Here is a 17,956-nt window from a genome sequence, read left to right as displayed (position 1 = left end):
AAGGAATCGTACTTTCAGTACCTCCAAATTGAGTACTTGAGTAAATGTACTGTTACTTTCCACCACTGCACAATGCACATGTTAACACACATTCAAGACTCTCTCACTTGACTGGTATATAATTACTATTACTGAATATAATGCCCCTCTGGGTTTTGGATAACGAGGGCATCGTTCCCTTCATTATCGGGCTAATGGTAAATAAAAATCCAAATGCGGTTACTCTACATTCTTACAGGTGAAATTTGAAGTGGTGGCCACTGTTTTAAGTTACCATTTGTACCTATTACACAATCTCTCTCACACAAAAATGCATATTGTTGCTGTCGGTAGGAAACCTTTTGTGAAAAACTGTTTTTTCATTACCATTTCCAAAATGTTTTAATTGCGATGCATTGTGAGCTTGTAGATTGGCTATCTTCACTACAAGGGCACCAAAATGTTGAAATAAGGTTTCTGCCCGACAGCAACGATATACTACTAAACATTTGAATTCCCTGACAGAGTAAAGGGACACAAGACATGTAAAATCATTTATGCTTTTATTACAAAACTGCCCTTTACAATTTTTCTATGAAATAATCAACCACTGGTATTCCATCAGTTTAAAGGGCCCAGTGATGAGAGGCCAATCCCCTTTCCACTGATTAGACAGTAATGGCTGGGTGCCAGATGGCTCAGTGCTCAAGACCATATTATATACCTTAGTGAGCACGAGGACCCGTGTTCGAATCTGACCCGTCTTATCTTGCATGTCTCACCTCTTTCCGCCGTGGTTTCCTGTCTCTCTACACTGACCACTCATAAAAAATGCATAAAATAAAGCATAAAATGCAAATAAATAAGGCTTGAAAAGAAAAAAAAGGCAATATATCCCTTGGTGCAAAAAGAGGATTTATATCTCATATAAACGAAAATCCACTCCCCACTTACAACGGGGCCACCATATTAATAGGGTCAAGCCATGCCTCCTAATGAATGTATGCCCCATGTCTATTGAAGCAACAGGTCGCTCCACAATTCATATCATAACTCGCTGATTTTGCAACCGGTTTGTTACAAATGTCAGATGATACATTGTTACATTCAAAATCAAAATACAGTATCTTAAGCAGAAAACTAGTCTCAGGTACTTATATGCTTCAGGCACATTTCTTGCAGTAGTTATGGCAAGCTGCCCCTCTTAATATGGTTGCGGCGTTGGCGTACGCCCCCCCGGTGGATTCTACACGTTTGTCTAGGAGTCCAAACAATTGTACTTATACCAACCACGTAACCAAGGTCTGTCAGTGGAATCGGGACGAAACCCTAACTCCAGAAACAATATCTTTACAATACCACATACCATTGTGGTTGTGGGCAACAGTTTGATGTGCACAGTACAGGCTGCTGCCAAGTAATTGTGTTGGGGCTCAACAGTTCTTTTTAGCCCCAGCGAGAACGCGAGACTCTAGGCCGGTCAGTCAGTTAAAACCACTTTGGTCAGGACATCAGGGTGGCGCTAGGCCGGTCACAATTATCGCAATTACTTGCAATTATTTTTGCATTATCGTCACAATTGTCTCCATTACTGTGAACATATTAATTAGAAAAATAAGCTCACAATGCGCCAAGATATGTAGATTTCCGCTATCTTGATTGATTATGGGTACCATCGTCAGTAATTTCTTAAGTAAGTTATTTGTTATATAAATTTTGTTTACAAAGCCTAAAAGGCAAACAGAAATTCATTTTTTATTTATGTTCCAATGTTCAAAGCCAAATAATCAATTAAATTGTTAATTGCAAATATTTACATGACAATTAATCTGCAACAAATAGTTTGGCTGCAATATATCGCGACAGCCCTCGGTGGCGCAGGGGTAAGAGTACCTGACCACCATTGCTGAGACTGGAGTTGGTTTCCTCCACAGTGCCTCCAGCTTGGCCAGGTGCTACAACAAACACATTTGACCATGTTTGTGGGTGGAAATTCAGCAGGGATTAGAAGTAGGAGGGCTAGTGTTCCTCCATGTGCATTACACCTGGTGAAACTTCACTGTCGGGTGAAAAGTGGCTGGTGACTCTGTGTAGTGGAGGAAACACGGTTGCCTACACCTTCAATTAGTAGTGGTTGCAATGACATGGGGTAATTGGCAATGACTAAAGTTGTGGAGAAAATGAAAAAGAACTAAATTAAAACATTGATCAAAACCACTTTGGTCACATGGGGTGTAAAGAAGCAGACATAGCCACATCAGAACGCCACATTCGCTGTGACAGTTAAAGCTCACAATACTTGGTCATCTCGTGCCAAAGGGATGTTTCATTACACTGCCTGTGTAGAACTCAGTCAAACCAGTGCACTAGGTTATTAGCCAAGTGTGTGTAGTCTAGTCAGATTCTATTTTCTTCATTTACCGTAAGATGCTCCGGCACAGGTGATTACATTCCCCTCACAGCCTTTACACCTTGCGACAAAAATGAGGCCATATGAATCCATATTTGGTCCTGCCTCAAAAGGCACTTCCAAACTTCCTGGAAGTCAGTCCCTTTGTTCCTGTTCAGGTAGCAACCTTGACTCAATGGTCCGCTATTATTCTCTTCTGACAATGTTGCTTAATTTTGAGTTGCTGCCTGGTGGGACTATTTTAAATGTATAACAGTACTTACAATATTTCTATCGTAAGTTTATTGTACATTTCTATGAGATGCTTTTTCTGCATCAGTAGCCTCTGCAATAAACTGCAAACAGCGAGGCCTTGACGATGTTTTCGATTTTTGGATTGTGTTAAAATGCTGAACTGGGCTTTGATTTTGAGTTGGACTACTCAAATTAATGAGCTGACGATGAATAGTAGGTTGGAACACTGTGTTCACTTGGCTAGATGGTGCTTGGTAGGTGTTTAAAGTCGGGGCACTTGCATAAGGGGGGTATCCAGGAACGAAAGGGACAGGAGGCATCATTCCAAATCCGATTCCCCAGTTAGGAGGGAAGGCAGGGGCAGGGGCTGTTGAATATGTATTTGGCCAGAACGGAGGTGGAGGGTAAGCTGGCGTAGGAGGTGGTTTAGATATAGAGTGGTAAGCTGGTATCACAGGTGTAGGAGGTGGTTTGGACATGTCCTGGACATGTATTTTGCTGCTCTCATCATTAAATGTATGCTGCTTTACCTCTTTGATGTCTTTTGGAATCTCATTTTGTGTAAAAGGACCAAAACTAGATCTGCTTGAAGACAAGGATCTGCTATGATGACGAGAAGACACTCTTCTTTCCCTCCTCAGGTCACTATCCTTTTTCTCAAAGTCGTCCTTCTTTCCATACAACCGCTCCTGAATCCGACTTGACATTTGGCCCAGCTCTTCAAACCCTAGATCCATACCAATGACCTGCAATAGATCCCGCATTTGCCTGCTCTTCTGCTCATCTACAGGTCTAACAAGCATCTTTTCCACCAATAGCGGAGACTTGGCTCTAGAGCTAACAGGATTGCCTTCTACACTACTCTCGTTCAGAGACTTCTCATCAGACTGGGAGCCTTTTTGAAAACTTCTGTAGGATGTCTTTGGACGGGGCAGTTGACTCGGCCTCCCCTTTTGGTCCTTTGGGGAAACTTCACTCGGGGATCCCTGACTCTCACTCCAGCCAGGCTTATTTGACTGTCGCTCCTGTTGACTAGTTGTCCTGTCAGACCACAAAGGCTTCTCAGCATTCGGGCGAGGAGTCTGAGGAGATGTCGGGTCATCAGCTACAGCAGGAGACTGACCGACAATCTTGATGAGCTTGTCGACATTCACCCCTTTGTTAAGCAAGCCAAGGAAACGTTCGAAACCCTTGGCAGCTGCATTGTGCGGTCTTTCACCACGACCAGGACCTTGGCCGGTGACATCAAGCTCATCCTCCAAAAGCTGAAATGAAAAATAAACAGAAATAAGCAATCACATATTAAAAGGACAATACTAGTCTAATTTTGACATGTTGCCATTAGCAGAGATTGTCCCATCTTAAACAAATGGGTACATAATTGTATGCACTGCAATGCATCTACCATATAAAGTTCAAATTGTGGTGGGCAGGCGGCCGGTGTCTGTCTGTGGAGGGTGCGCAGATATACCCATTTACTGGACATTTGTGTCAACACAATAACCCCGGCAACGGCCCGCAGATATGCCGAAATATGAACATGTGCAAATTGGCATTTCTAAGTGATTATGCCGAAATAATGACAGTGAGCGCAATAACCCGGCCAATGCTGGGTACAAGAACCTGAACACATTGATTGACAGCATAATAACACAAGCAACGCTGGGAAAACTGATAACATGGCACTTTGACATATTTTCAGTATTTAATTTAAAAGATATCAGTGTATTTTTTTACATGCCATTCACTGGCAAAAGAAAAAGTGGAAATACACTATGTCATAATGTTTTTTAACAATAATCATAACTATAATAAGGCTAAATATATAATATATACAGTATTTATAATGTGTTATGGTTATTGTTACAAAGCTTTAGGAGTATTTATGAGTGCTTATAACTATAATTATACAGTGTTATAAGCAGATTATAATGCATTATAAGTATATGTGTATAATGCATTGTAGACAAGTAAAGGAAGTCCCAGATCAACATGAAGCCACACCGTTCCCATGTGGATCTCGAAACCAACTTGATCCACTTTTGTTTTTATCTCAAATTAACCGTAGTTTAATATGGCTAGAAAAATGTTCAAAGTGTTTGACAAATGTTGAATAATTTTGAATTAAGAAAGTTTGAGAACTACTGATTTAGAAGGCATTTGGAGAATCGGCCTCAGGGTCTTAATAGGTTAAAGGAGGAGTTCACCCAAAAAATAACTTATTTTCTATCAATTGCACACCCTATGAAGCCTTGAATCCATGGATTCTTTTTTGTTTTTGTCGCATTCTTAACACATTGACTGCCAATCGCGTAGATCTACGCGAACCTATTTAAAGCCGCCACGTGCCAATCGCGTAGATCTACGCGAAGTGGTGTTTTGTTTGTTTTTTTTATAAAAAAAAAAGTGCACTTTCTGAAATTTTTGATCCACTTCCGTTTCCGGTAGCACCACCGGAAACGGAATTATCCGGGTTCCGTTTTTTCTGATCGCTTCCTGTCTAGGACGAAACCTAAAAGTCGATTATCTCGGTTGTTGTTTTTCTCCTCGCTGATCACTGTTTAGCGTTCACCGCTGTAGCTTCAAGATGGCGGATCGCAAAGCGAAGCGGTCTTCACTGCTCGTTTCACACAGATCCCCTGTGTGTTTTGAACCAAATGAACGCGCACTTTTAACGTATTTAGCGAGGTCTGTGGCGACATGAAAAAAACAACAATAAAACGCTGGCACTGGTGAGTACATTATATATATTAAACTCTGGCATGGAATGTGTTAAGCTAATAATTTGATTCCCGTCTCCTACCGGCCAATCTGGGAACCCAGTGCCAAATGAAAAGGAAAAACAGCGCCCTCTGCTGTTTTTGACTATCTCAGTTGGCTCTGGGAGGAAGAAAACGTAGCACCCGTGCGCAAGGAAACCGGGGTTTTGGTCTGCCTTCAGCGCATCACTTCCGGTGGTGCGACTATGTTTTCATTCCCACTAACAATATTTCTACACGGAACACTAACACCACTTCTCCCAGAGAACATGGATCGTTTTGGTTATAAGCCCACTTGTTTCTATGATGAAAGAGCAAGTTAAAATGTGAATATCTTTCCGTGGTTTTGTCTGCTCCGCGGACGCTATTGTTAAATGAGTGTCGGTTTGGTTCGAGTGGGGAAGGATCGACGGACACGTGAATCCCGCCCACTACATTTGATTGGGTAAAGCGCAGCCTGCTTCCTGATCTGAAGGCACGCCCACTTGTAGGCTACTGCGTACATGTTATGACGAACCTCCCCGACAGATTCAAACGCAGAGCAGAATCTGTTCTTGAGAGATTACCTACCGGCTAATGTATCCGGTAGGACACAAAGTAGATTATTTGTGTCTCCTACCGGAAATACACACGGTCATCAAATTATTGTCTTAGGAATGCCACAAAAACAAAAATAAATCCATGAAATCAAGGCTTCATGGGGTGTGTAATTGATAGAAAATAAGTCATTTTTTGGGTGAACTCCTCCTTTAAGCAACCACTAACAGCAAAGACGTGGATGTGAGTAGATAGATATACATAATGCATTTAATAATTCAAGTAAAAAAAGCCTACCTGTTCATACGATGTATTCCTTTCATATCTCAAACTATTTCGACGATGATCGTCATAGTCTGAGGAAGGACTGTAATCTCTCTCTCGGGGTATGGCATCAACCTGATCAAAAATGGAAAAGTGTTGCATGAATAAACAAAAAAAATGAAAAGTTGTAACTTTAAAATCACATCGAGTTCATCCAACCCAAGCAAATTCAGTTGGAAATAAATAAATGAAAAGTGATCAATTGCAATATGAGACAAACCTGTTTGAAAATCAAACATCCGAATATCCTTGAAAATAATTGGTCAAATTGTGCCACTGCAAAGACGTGGATCGATACATAATGCATTTAAGCATCAATGAGCATCTTGTCAAATAAGCCTACCTGTTCATAAGATGCATTCCTTTCATATCTCAAACTGTTTTGACGATGATCCTCAAAGTCTGAGGAAGGACTGTAATCTCTCTCCCGGGGTGTGGCATCAACCTGATAAAAAAATGGAAGAATGTTGCATAAATAAAATTAAAATCACACTTTGAGTAGTTAATTCTGCCTAAGCACAATACAAATGGATTTGGAATTATATAAACAAAAAGAGATAATTTTATTGTAATAAGACTAATAAAATCTAATGTCACAATACCCTTGAAAAGAACTGGTCAGATTGTGTGTCTTCATCATTGCTGCAGTCTTGAAAATGTCTATCTTTGTAGTGTGCAGGTGATTTTATATATGTGGAATCATCAGATGGTTGGTTGTATGTGAAATCTTCAGGTTGGTTGCCGTGTTTTGAATCTCTAGATGTTTTCTTGTAGGATAAATCATCCCTAGGTGGTTGTCTACATGGGAAATCATTTTCCCTGTACATATGATCAGATGATTGCCTGTATTCAGAATCATCTGGCGATTGCCCATATTTGAAATCGTCAACATCCTCTGTAAACCTCCGCCGTTTCTTTTCAGAAATGCATCGTTCGGTCTCAGAAGACAAAAATTTTATGGCCGATTTCTTGCGGGCAATCTCTTCCTCGATCATTTGAAGCTGTCTCTGTTTTCGCACAAATTCCTCGTCTCTCTCCTCAAATCTTGGATATTCCCTTTCCATGTATTTTTCAGGGGAAATGCCACTAAGACTGTGCCTCTTCAATGGGCTTCTTCTACTCTGGTCGCTGTTCAATGATTTTTCAATGTACACCCTCCTTGGGTTGTCACTGTACTCCCTATCTCCTCCGGACCTCTCCATGCTACTCTGGACCTCTCCACCATACGACCGGGAATTATCCCTTGGTGTATCATGGTCATCATGTCCTTGTCTTTCTTCCCATCGGCCATCATCATAATAATCGTCCTGTCTTGTGTCTCGGTCTTTATACTGGGGCTTTCTGTAATACGTTGATTCCCTTGAGTTCATTCTCTCAAGATGACTCTGGTAGCTGGGTGGTTTTCAAAGGTGTACTGTAACAAAAATAAAATAATAAAATTACAGTAGTACACTTGACCAATCAATCCAGTTGAATCACAGACAGCGAACAAGATGCAATTGTGCCCCCTACTTTTTTCCCCAAAATTCATGCCACATTTACTATGCAATGTCTTTGAGTCCATGCCAACTTTGCCAAGTTAGTTGCCATGTCAACAATGTTCACCAAAACACAAGTTAAAAGTAATCTAACCTCAAGTCATGACTCTCATGAGTGCCTTTTTAGCATTTGGTAATTTTTTACTTAAATAACGCAGAGAGCACAAATATATTTCATTTCATTTGAAGACAGAACAATATTCTATTTATTCTTATTTTTTCTTTTAAGATTTGTGTAGGTGCCCAGACCGCTACTCCAGCGGTCCGGGCCAATATTCTATTATATTCTATATGGAAATATCTTATCCCTTCATACTTCAAAATATTGGCCTGTTTGGGATCAGCCCTCTTCCCTCAGCACACTCCCATCGGTTTTATACCAATATTTAAATTACTAACATACATAACCAAACCTATCATTCCCATAACATAACAACGTACGGACTACAACAATTAAAGGAAGTGTAAGTAATAATTTTGGTTAGTTTTTGTTAAAAAGTTAACGCTCTATATTCTCATTGCAATAATTGCTAGTGTTTGTTCAGTTACAGGAGTCTCCCCATCTCTCCGGCTCTTAGATAAACATTAATCACATTTTCAAGTGGGACCAGAGAGAATACCCACTCTTTCAATCAGAGCAGTGACCAGCCATCAGCTTCAATATCATAGTGTTCTACTTCCAGTTTTGTATGCTCATTTCTTTGTGTCATCCAATTCCATTTGTTTATTAAGAGCTGGAAAGACAAGGAGACCACTGACTGTTAATGAACACAATAGCAAGGCTTACTATCAGAGCTATTTGACATTTATTTTGACACACGCACTGTCACACAAAATATCCCTCACTGCACCTTTAAGGTGTTGTCTTGGTGTTGATGAGAACAATAATATGTCTACATTGATTGGTGAGAGGTTAGTTCTCTCTTGGCACCTTATATGGTTCCTCAGCACTTTCTTAATAATGTTTCCTGTCTATGATTTTAAATTATTGAAATGTTATTTCCAGGATTTCTTATTATTTTAACCCTGTGCCTTTATTTTACTTTATTTTATTTTATTTGTGTTTTACTATTGTCTGCTGATTATTCTAATCCTACGCCCATCCTCTTATGCCCACGATTCTATGCATATTCTGTGTTTTTGCCTGGTGTTTGCTATGTTCATTTCCTGACTTATCTCTCTTGATTGTTAAGTATTTGCATGTCCAAATACTTCCCTGTCCTGCCTGTGAAGCACTTTGAACTGCAACCCTGTATGAACGGTGCTAATCAAATAAAGTTGAATATTATTGGACTACTACTGGTCTCTGTCAACGATTAGATCACTGATCATCACTCATTGGTTCGGCCCGAACGAGCAAAGAACACAGACAGTTTCCTATGTGGCCTAAGTTAACCTTAGCGAGTCAGTTAGTGGCTACTGTTGCTTTAGCTAATGCATACGTATTGGTGGCGTGGTTATATTCTCACTCGCTCTGTTAAAATGCATATTCAAAAACTATGGCTTTTTAAAACACAGCATCGTTTTTATTTACGTTTGTGCAGATTCAGGCTACGCAACGTTAAAGTACCTAGCATAGCAATAGCTCTCTGGTCCATAGCGTTAGGAAGGACCAGAGCTAGCATAGCAACAACAGTTCATCATCAACGTGTACTAGCTGTTGTAGAATGAACGGTTTACCTTCTCTGCTGCTGCTTCCAATCTTCATAGCAATGTACACATGCGTCTTGTTTAACAACAAGGAAACAATTCTTATTTTGTGAAATGACTTCCTATTAAAGATACAAAAAAAACGGCCTTAAGAAAGACGTTATCTGGAGCTGGCGCGAGACAGGGTATGTGATCTGGCCATTTGCTTTGCCACCAGTGTTGCCAGATTGTGAGAGAGAAATAAGCAAACAGGTCTATGAAAACAAGTCCAAAAGAAGCCACTACATTGGTGGCTATTTTTTTTAGAAACATTTTGGAATATTTTCAAATCTACAAAATCTTGTGTGGGGGTCTCTGGCACAAAATATGTTCAGAAGATTAGGTCTACAAATTCAATTTGGGGGTCCTTGACTTGAAAATGTTTGAGAACCACTGGTTTAAACACAATTAGGAAACAAGCCCAAATAAGCAACAACTACACTTTTAGAAACAAGCCCAAAAAAACGCAACCCACAACTACCAATAATTTACAAGCATCTTCACAGAAAAGTAAGTCCAAAGTCGCTTATAATAAGCCGACATGGCAACGCTGGTCGTCTACTCTACTGTAAAGAACTTACTTCCTGCTCGGAGTGTCTGACATGAGTTTCATTATCTCCACCCACTGGACGGAGGATTAAACGCCAAGCCTTTGATTTTATTATTATCTATTTATTCACAATAAAATGAAATAAATTGTGGAGTAGTCACTATTGCAGTTCAAATTAATACACCCAGTCACTAGCTGTGCTTTTACTATTCTTTTTTTTTGGTAACCATACTAGTGCTAGTTTTTACATAGTTGGCAACTGACTACTTTTTATTAAGTTCGAACTTCTTGCTACTAAAATAAATATTATCCACTTGAACCCCATACTTGGTTGACCGGAGTCCTCTGGGCTCTATACTAGTAGTGACTTTACTCTTTTTGCTCTACATTAAATATCTTCGCAGAAAATAGCTGATCTACAAACTATTTTCTGCTAAGGTTTTCCCCACAAAATGGATGCTGGGGTTTAAGTGTTAAAGCAGCAAGATATATATTTTTTTCATCGCTTATTAGTAACTTAAAAAGCATTCAAATTCTAATACAGTACTATGCACTGAGTCAATATTGTATGCATTTTGCCAGTAGCCTATATACATATGACATAACATTACTGTAACATAGTTTTACGCATACATTACATAATAGTAATACACTTGACCCAAACGGTTTGATTGTATTTTTTTGGAGTTTAATTTTTTGGGGGGGAATATCCGGCGGTAGTCCTACACACCACCTCTGTTCTAAAACAACCACCTTCTGGACTGGAGGATTAAATGCTTTCATTGTTGTGCAACTACTTAACTAAAATGATCAATAATTCAAATCCGTTGTACACATAATGTAAGAAAAAAAAAGAGCACAACACACATCTGAGTACAATCTTTATTCAATCTCTCCCATAGGGGTGTCCATCAAATGACCCCATTCACTGGCAACATAAATAGCATGTTAAACTAATACTGTACCATACTGTACTTACAATATTTGTGCAATGCCATATTCAGCTCTACATAGACGCCTGTGTAATCTACATCATTACAGTCACTAATGAGGAGCAGCGGTCATTGCTCCCTGGAGAGATACTGATGATAAAATGCTCCAATCACACGGAGCGTTTTAGACCAGTGGTTCTCAAATTGAGGTCCCGGAACTCTCAGGGTTCCTTGAGGGGGTTCCAAAAGGACCCTTACAGGTCTGCTGTGACTCTGACAGTTATGGGGGTGTTTGAAATGAAAACGTTTGAGAAACAATGGTTTAGACTCTGTGTTAATGATGGAATGATGTCAGGGTTGTGTGTTTTGTGTGAGGGAGACAGAAGCTGATCAAACAGGGAACAAGGAGCGTTAACAGTCCCAGGGCCACCTCCTGCCAGTCTGACAGCACTAGGAATCTCCACCTGGGGGCACTGTAACAGAAGACAATTTAATACAGCAGATGTTGAAAAATGACCAACAGTCTGGCATAACAGTATGTGCAATATATTAACTACTGTCAATCTGGTGTTTCAATTATTTTGGGCATAACAGTATAAGCAAACAACATATTTCAAACTTTTTAAACAAATGAACGAACGAGAAGGCATCAACATTAATGAACGCGCGCGCACACACACACACACACACACACACACACACACACACACACACACACACACACACACACACACACACACACACACACACACACACACACACACACACACACACACACACACACACACACACACACACACACACACACACACACACACACACATACATGTGCATACGTGCACAAAGGTACACACAAAGAGAATGGCTGCAGACCTTTACCTTCTCACTGGTAAAACTTAATCTCTGCGTCCACGCAGTCAAAGAACAAGTCGCCCAGTTCATCCCCCGATATCTCTCCGTTCAGCATGGCTGAAATGTCACTCAGACACTGGACCTCCAGGTCTCTTAGGATTTCATAGACAGCTAAACCCTCTTCCTGAAAGAAAGAGAGACAGAAAGTGGATGAGAGAGACAGAGAGAGAGAAAGCAGAGAAACAAAGATCATGCCACACATTAAAATAGTGTTAATTTAACTCAGAAGAGCGTACAAAATATGCAACCAAATGGCCCCTTAAAGGAAAGTTAGCATGCTATAATAAAAGCCATGTTCTCGTATTAATAAATAAAAAAATTGAAACCCTAACCCTTCAAAATTCGAAATCTCGTTTGATCCCTATGTCGGGTTTCTGAAGTGTCTACAGCACTCCTATGAGACACAGACCGAGTAGAAAAGAATTGTACCATTTTATCATGAGCATTCGTGAGGACCAATTAAATGAAGATAGGTTGAAAATGGGTGAAGTTGTCCTTTAAAGGATCTACACCATGAATTAAAAAAATTATAATAATATTTAATATCATATTGTTTATGTCCCTCATTTTTGGGGATAGAAGAGAGGTAGGGGAGACCAAAAACACACAAAAAAGAAGGAAAAGTTAAAATTCATGGTGTAGTCCCTTTAAGTTCCACCTCTGGGCGACTGATTTCCCCCGCGGAATAATAAAGGTACAGTATCTATCTACCTACTCTTCAGAGTTAATCAGCTTTACTGTGCAAGTCTTTCAATCGTACTCACTGGGTTGGTCTTCATAGTGTTATGTGCCACCTGGTGGGCCTTGTACAGGTCATGTCGGCGCTCCACCTTACTCTGGAAGCGAGGCTGCATCCTGACTGGGTCGTCAGGTCCATACTGCGGGGAGACAACCCTCGAAACTGGGCTCATACACTCAGTGAAGACAAAAGGCTTGAATATAGACCTACAGAAACACAAGGGGACAGCAAGGTAACCACGACATACAGGCATGAACACAGACAAAAAAGAAGTTGTTGTCGGGCAGAAACCTTGTATCTCCATGTTCCACCTTTTTTTTTTTTTCATAAATTAATGCCCTATTTTACACTTTGTCGTATGACAGTGTCACGCAAGAAGAGCTAGCAAAATTTGCCAACCTACAAGCTCATAATGCATCAAAATAGGGAGAGACATAGAGATGAAAGACGAGAATCTTTACAGCATCTTGGCCTAAAGTACATGGAGTGCCACAATTTTAAACTTGAAAGCTTAAAATGGACTTTCTAATTTAAAAATGTGGAATCTTGGACATCAGGACCTTGTAGTCCTTATAGGACAGGCTTAGATGCAGCAGACTAAGAAAGTGGAGGTGTATACTTAGTGACTGGGCCAGTGACAAACCTGGAAGGGTTTGGGGTCGCAGTGAGGAAATGAATGCAGGGCAGGCTGGGGTCCCTGGGCAGGATGGACACCATGCTTCCAGTGGTGCAGAAACCTTCTGAATCCATGCAAATGCCACTGGGCTTGTCCCTTAGAATGGACATCATTACTTCTGCTGTCACTGAGCCTGTCCAAGGAGTGAAAATAGATAAGGCAGGGTTAAGGCCTACCTTATACTTTGTCGTATGGCTGTGTCATTCGCAGAAAATAACAGATTTTCTATCTTTTCGTGCTGAATTTGTGTGAAAGACGGATACTGGTATACACATTTTTCTGAATTATATATTCACAGTTATTGGGCAATGGGCATAGGCATTCCCTGTTGCAAACATCCTGTGAGGAGTTGCTGTATTCAGTTCCTGTCCTGTGTCTTCCCCTCACCATCATGTTTTTGGAGAAGCTCTGTGCCGCCGCTGTATCGTTGCTTGGCCAGTTCCATTCTTGCGGGGGGGTTCTCTGGGCTGAATACCTGAGAAAAGTTGAACTGTCCCGCTCCGTCCCACCAGCCCTGGGCCTGGGCCAAAGACCGCAGCTCTGGGTGCTCTGCTGTGATCTCAGTTCCGATGGTCAGTTGGTTGGAGATGTTTTTCACACCCTCTGAGAGAAACAAGTAGTTAAATTCTATGTGTAGAAATCCCACATGAAATCAACTTTTCTATCCAAGACTCAAGACTTCAAGTACTAGAAGTTTCTTACACGTCATCTACAGTTCACACACTGTATGGAAGAACTAATTTATCCGAAGCCACGTGTCCAATTCAATTCATTCGTTCATTCTAAGCTGCTGTTGATACCACTTTTAATACTGTAATATACTGTTGGTTGACAACTACCTGAAGCTTATTGTGCTATATCTCCCCTCACCAAGTGAGGATTATTTATTGACAGAGAGGTAGATCTTTGGTCTCTCATGCAGAAGACCCAGCTTTGAATCCTGAGTAGAACATTAAAATTGTGGATTGCTAAACTGACTCTGCCAGATGGAAGAAGCTTGCGTCACCTGGCGAAGTCAGGTTAGTGGATTGCAGCTTTAACACAAAATTCACCTGTGACTTTCTGTGCCACCCAGAGCCTGCCGGCCGTTTCCAGAACCCAGGCCTCATTGCGGTCCACCAGGAGATATGTGTTGTGGTAGCTGAATGGTTCAGGATCCTCTCTACAAGGTCCCCCTTGGCCATGCTGCTCCAGGAGGCCAGTGATCACTGTCACCGCCCCCCATGCACTGTCTCCACGCTCCAGCCCCAAGCTGCCAATTAAGAGCCATGCTGCTTTATATTGAACAGGAAAACGCTGTCATGTTTGACACTGCACTTTCCTCGGGATGTTTAATGAGGAAGGATTGTGACTTCTAGTTACATTTTCCCATGTTCCTTTAATCAAGGGGTTCTTTATAAAATGCCATGTGCTTCATATGCACTTGATCTCTAGGAAATGTTATTATGAATGAATGACATTGATGAATGACAGTGATTTATAGCTTGGACATCATCCAGGAATAACAATGTTGTTGTCTGACTCATTTCATTGACTGAGAATAATTAGTATGATTATCATATTACACAATATTATTATTGTGTAACTTTTTTTTACTGAGTTAGCGTCAATCAAATACAATTGAGCAAATACCTGCTCCCACTAGCCAATGGATTGTATACATTTTTGGGAACAATAGAGAATAGATTAGGTTTCACAGTAGGATTCATGGGGACCTTTAAAGTTTGGTGTGCTTCAATACCAGTGGTGGAGTACATATACTCAAGGACTGTACTTAAGTAACATTTTGAGGTACTTTTACTTGGAGTATTTCCAATTTTCAATACTTTTACTTCTACTCCACTACATCTCAGAGACAAATATTGTACTTTTACTCCACTTCAGCCTCATTTAAACTTTGGCTATTTGAAAATAGACGATCTACAAGCTCACAACGCGTCGCATCGCGACCTGTTGTGAGCTTGTAGATCTGCTATTTTCAAAACATTTTTTTAAACATTTTATACATATGATAACTTGTGAAACGGGACATTCTGCATAACGAGTACTTTTACTTTTGGTACTTTAAGTATATTTTGATGCCAAATTGCCAATACTTTTGTACTTTTACTCACGTAAATTTTAAATACCTGACTTTTACTTGAAGCAGAGCATTTATTTTCTACATTGCAGTATTCATACTTCTACTTAAGTAAAAAAAAAAGTACTTTTTCCACCACTGTTCAATACTTACCGGACTAGGTCCATGCCCAACAGAGCTTCCCCAGGCGTGACAGGCTCACGAGTCCACACAGCCTCATTTCCAATGCAGACCCCATGATCATTGGCACCCATCTCAGCACCCCATAACCAGGAAGGCCTACTGAGGACCACAGCATGGGTGTGCTCTACCTGAGGGATCTGAATGTATGTACACTACAGAGAGAGTGAGAGAGAAAAAGAGAACGATTTGTAGCCGCAAAATGAATGATGTCAAAGAGCACATTATTTATCATTCATAATCTCTAGTGCTATACAATATTTAATACCTATGTGGATATACCTAGTAGACTGTAATGTGTATTAGTTGACAAGATTGTACAAAACAGGCTTTTTCAGACACCACATGTCTCATATGTGATTGCTGAAGTTAAGTAAATTGACGCGACACAATCAGACGTCCTGCTTACCTTAATCCATCTCTATTAACTATCTCAGTGTAAAATTATGATAATTATAATAATTCTTGTGTGTAGAAACAGAGCCAAATAAGCTGTCTATTAAAACATACTCAATTCAGAGTGCCATCAGTATACCACTGAACAAATTATTAGCAAATATTGCTCTTTCTTAGTTTTATTCCTTCAATTATGGACCAATGGGATAAGTGTAACAGAAGACAATTTGATGAATGACTTGTGATTTACAATTTTCACATTTACCAGATACTAGATATGTATAAAATGTATACAATAGTACAACTTTATATAAAATCCATGAACAATGAAATAGCATAGATCAGTGATTCTCAACCTTTTCAGACCGCAACCCCCGCAAAGAATCATATTTGAACTGGGGATCCCCCACCCTGACAAGCACTTGGAATTGTAGGAGTTGAGGCATTACATAATAGTTTGACTCGGTTGCACGGATATTGTGAAAAGAGCAGATCTACAAGCTTGCGAGGCGTTATGAGTATGTAGATCCACCAATTTCACAATTCTTGCCTCTTTCTTATATTATTTGACAATTTGGCCAATGTTTGACCAGTTTTTATAGTATAGCTTGTTGATTACTTTTGATGCAGTAATGGTCTTATTTATTTTATTAGGTATTAAAAAAGCCTTAAAATTCCTTAAATTGTCACTTCACAGTCATCTGGGGGGTCTCGAGTCTCGACCCACAGGTTGAGAACCACTGGCATAGATTAGCAACTGTGTTGCAAATATTGACAGCTAGATAGCCAGCTGTAGGGTGTAAGCCTGCTTACCTCCACCAAGGAGCCTGTCGGGTGCGAGGCAGCAGGGAGGTACACCACCTCCTGAACCTCATCCCTGGGACGGTCCGAGTTCTTCCCAAAGATGACATGATCATCACGAGAGCCAGGGGGCAGGGACACGAAACAGTCACATGACAGGGGGGGCTCTGCCATCCTAGAGAATTGAACAAAATAGAATTCCAGAATAGAAAATGTATCCATTCAAAATTTGGTTCAAAACAATCTCAGGCACATAGGAGGAGATGACCGTAACCAACTGTAGGCTATCAGATTAGTGGTACTGTATGTGATCTTTAATGATATAGGCCAAATCAAGCAAGTAGACACAAATAAATACATTGGCATGATGGCTATATTTTTTCTTTTTCTGATATTTGTTAAGTGTGGGTTTGCATCTAAAAATCACTCTTTAATAACATCCAGCATCGAGGTTTGTTGGTTAGACATATCAGAATGAACCATCATCTCCATTCATTCCTCAAATCTTCACCCATTTTTCACTTTATTGACTGTAATCTTCACAAATCCGACCCGACGCGTCGCTGTCATATCAGTCTTGTCAGCAACTGTGATATTATTTTCTGTTCGTTTGAGGAAGGAATGTAGTCAAATTGTGGAAATAATTGCTGGCATTCCTTCTACGACGTGTTTCAATCAATGTTTATTTATTATGAATTCAGGCCTAACAGTCGGGAGACACTGTCTGATCGTTTCCTTTTTGGAGGAACGATGGAAAGCACGCGTGTCATTTTATTGTCAATGCATGGGGTGTTTGGCTCTATAGGAGTTTGAGCGATAGGGCTACTAGTTTGTGACAACTACTGCTGTGACACAACTACAACTAGGTTATAATCCTGGTGGAGAAAATGTTACCTTTTCAATCGCAACACCGGACCGGACAGACAGCTAGCTGGGAGAAGGCAGGTTGAAGCCAGTGTTGCCAGATTTTGCGAGAGAAACAAGCAACCATGGTCTATTGAAAACCAGCCCAAAAGAAGCGACCGGTGCGAGGCGTTGTGAGCTTGTAGATCTGCTATTTCCCAATTCCCCCCCAAAAAAAACAATTTTGAATATATTTTTTTACATTTTAACAACAACAATCTGGTACAGGGCCGCGGGGTCACACACAATACAATACTTAGATGGGGGTCCGTGGACAAATACATATTAATTTGGGGGTCTTGGACCTTGGCATGAAA

The 17,956-nt window shown here is 40.4% G+C and overlaps 2 protein-coding genes across 3 annotated transcripts; both read right to left on the bottom strand.

Moving 5' to 3' along the window:
- Positions 1–535: 535 nt before the first annotated feature.
- LOC308077049 (uncharacterized protein) lies at positions 536–9,630 on the bottom strand. 2 transcript variants are annotated; one of them, XM_080417594.1, is made up of 6 exons: positions 9,462–9,630; positions 8,406–8,515; positions 6,846–7,657; positions 6,587–6,688; positions 6,217–6,318; positions 536–3,888 (listed from the first exon to the last, which is right to left on the bottom strand). In XM_080417594.1, the coding sequence occupies exons 3-6, from the start codon at positions 7,611–7,613 to the stop codon at positions 2,671–2,673; spliced, it is 2,190 nt and encodes a 729-aa protein (XP_080273720.1). In that variant the 5' UTR covers positions 7,614–7,657; positions 8,406–8,515; positions 9,462–9,630; the 3' UTR covers positions 536–2,670. The 2 variants fall into 2 exon arrangements, with proteins under 2 accessions (XP_080273720.1, XP_080273719.1); XM_080417593.1 differs by lacking the exon at positions 8,406–8,515.
- Positions 9,631–10,899: 1,269 nt separating this feature from the next.
- scrn2 (secernin 2) lies at positions 10,900–17,699 on the bottom strand. The gene is made up of 9 exons (XM_080417748.1): positions 17,631–17,699; positions 16,749–16,911; positions 15,513–15,694; positions 14,332–14,531; positions 13,667–13,882; positions 13,247–13,412; positions 12,629–12,809; positions 11,832–11,988; positions 10,900–11,425 (listed from the first exon to the last, which is right to left on the bottom strand). The coding sequence occupies exons 2-8, from the start codon at positions 16,908–16,910 to the stop codon at positions 11,836–11,838; spliced, it is 1,260 nt and encodes a 419-aa protein (XP_080273874.1). The 5' UTR covers position 16,911; positions 17,631–17,699; the 3' UTR covers positions 10,900–11,425; positions 11,832–11,835.
- Positions 17,700–17,956: the final 257 nt, after the last annotated feature.

The sequence above is a fragment of the Gymnoscopelus braueri genome, assembly GCF_963280865.1.
Source record: "Gymnoscopelus braueri genome assembly, chromosome: 2".
In the NCBI taxonomy this organism is placed as follows: domain Eukaryota; kingdom Metazoa; phylum Chordata; class Actinopteri; order Myctophiformes; family Myctophidae; genus Gymnoscopelus; species Gymnoscopelus braueri.
The sequence above is the reverse complement of the archived record's forward strand: the minus strand, read 5'-3'. Positions and strand labels throughout refer to the sequence as shown.

Coding starts and splice junctions, on each gene's coding strand:
- LOC308077049 (XM_080417594.1), bottom strand. CDS start 7,613: ATGAACTCAAGGGAATCAACGTATTACAGAAAGCCCCAGTATAAAGAC. Junction 6,319..6,586: donor GGAATGCATCTTATGAACAG/GTAGGCTTATTT, acceptor ATTTTTGATCAG/GTTGATGCCATACCCCGAGA. Junction 3,889..6,216: donor GGAATACATCGTATGAACAG/GTAGGCTTTTTT, acceptor TTTTCATTTCAG/CTTTTGGAGGATGAGCTTGA.
- scrn2 (XM_080417748.1), bottom strand. CDS start 16,910: ATGGCAGAGCCCCCCCTGTCATGTGACTGTTTCGTGTCCCTGCCCCCT. Junction 13,413..13,666: donor GCTTCTCCAAAAACATGATG/GTGAGGGGAAGA, acceptor CTCCTTGGACAG/GCTCAGTGACAGCAGAAGTA. Junction 12,810..13,246: donor GCGACCCCAAACCCTTCCAG/GTTTGTCACTGG, acceptor GTGTTTCTGTAG/GTCTATATTCAAGCCTTTTG.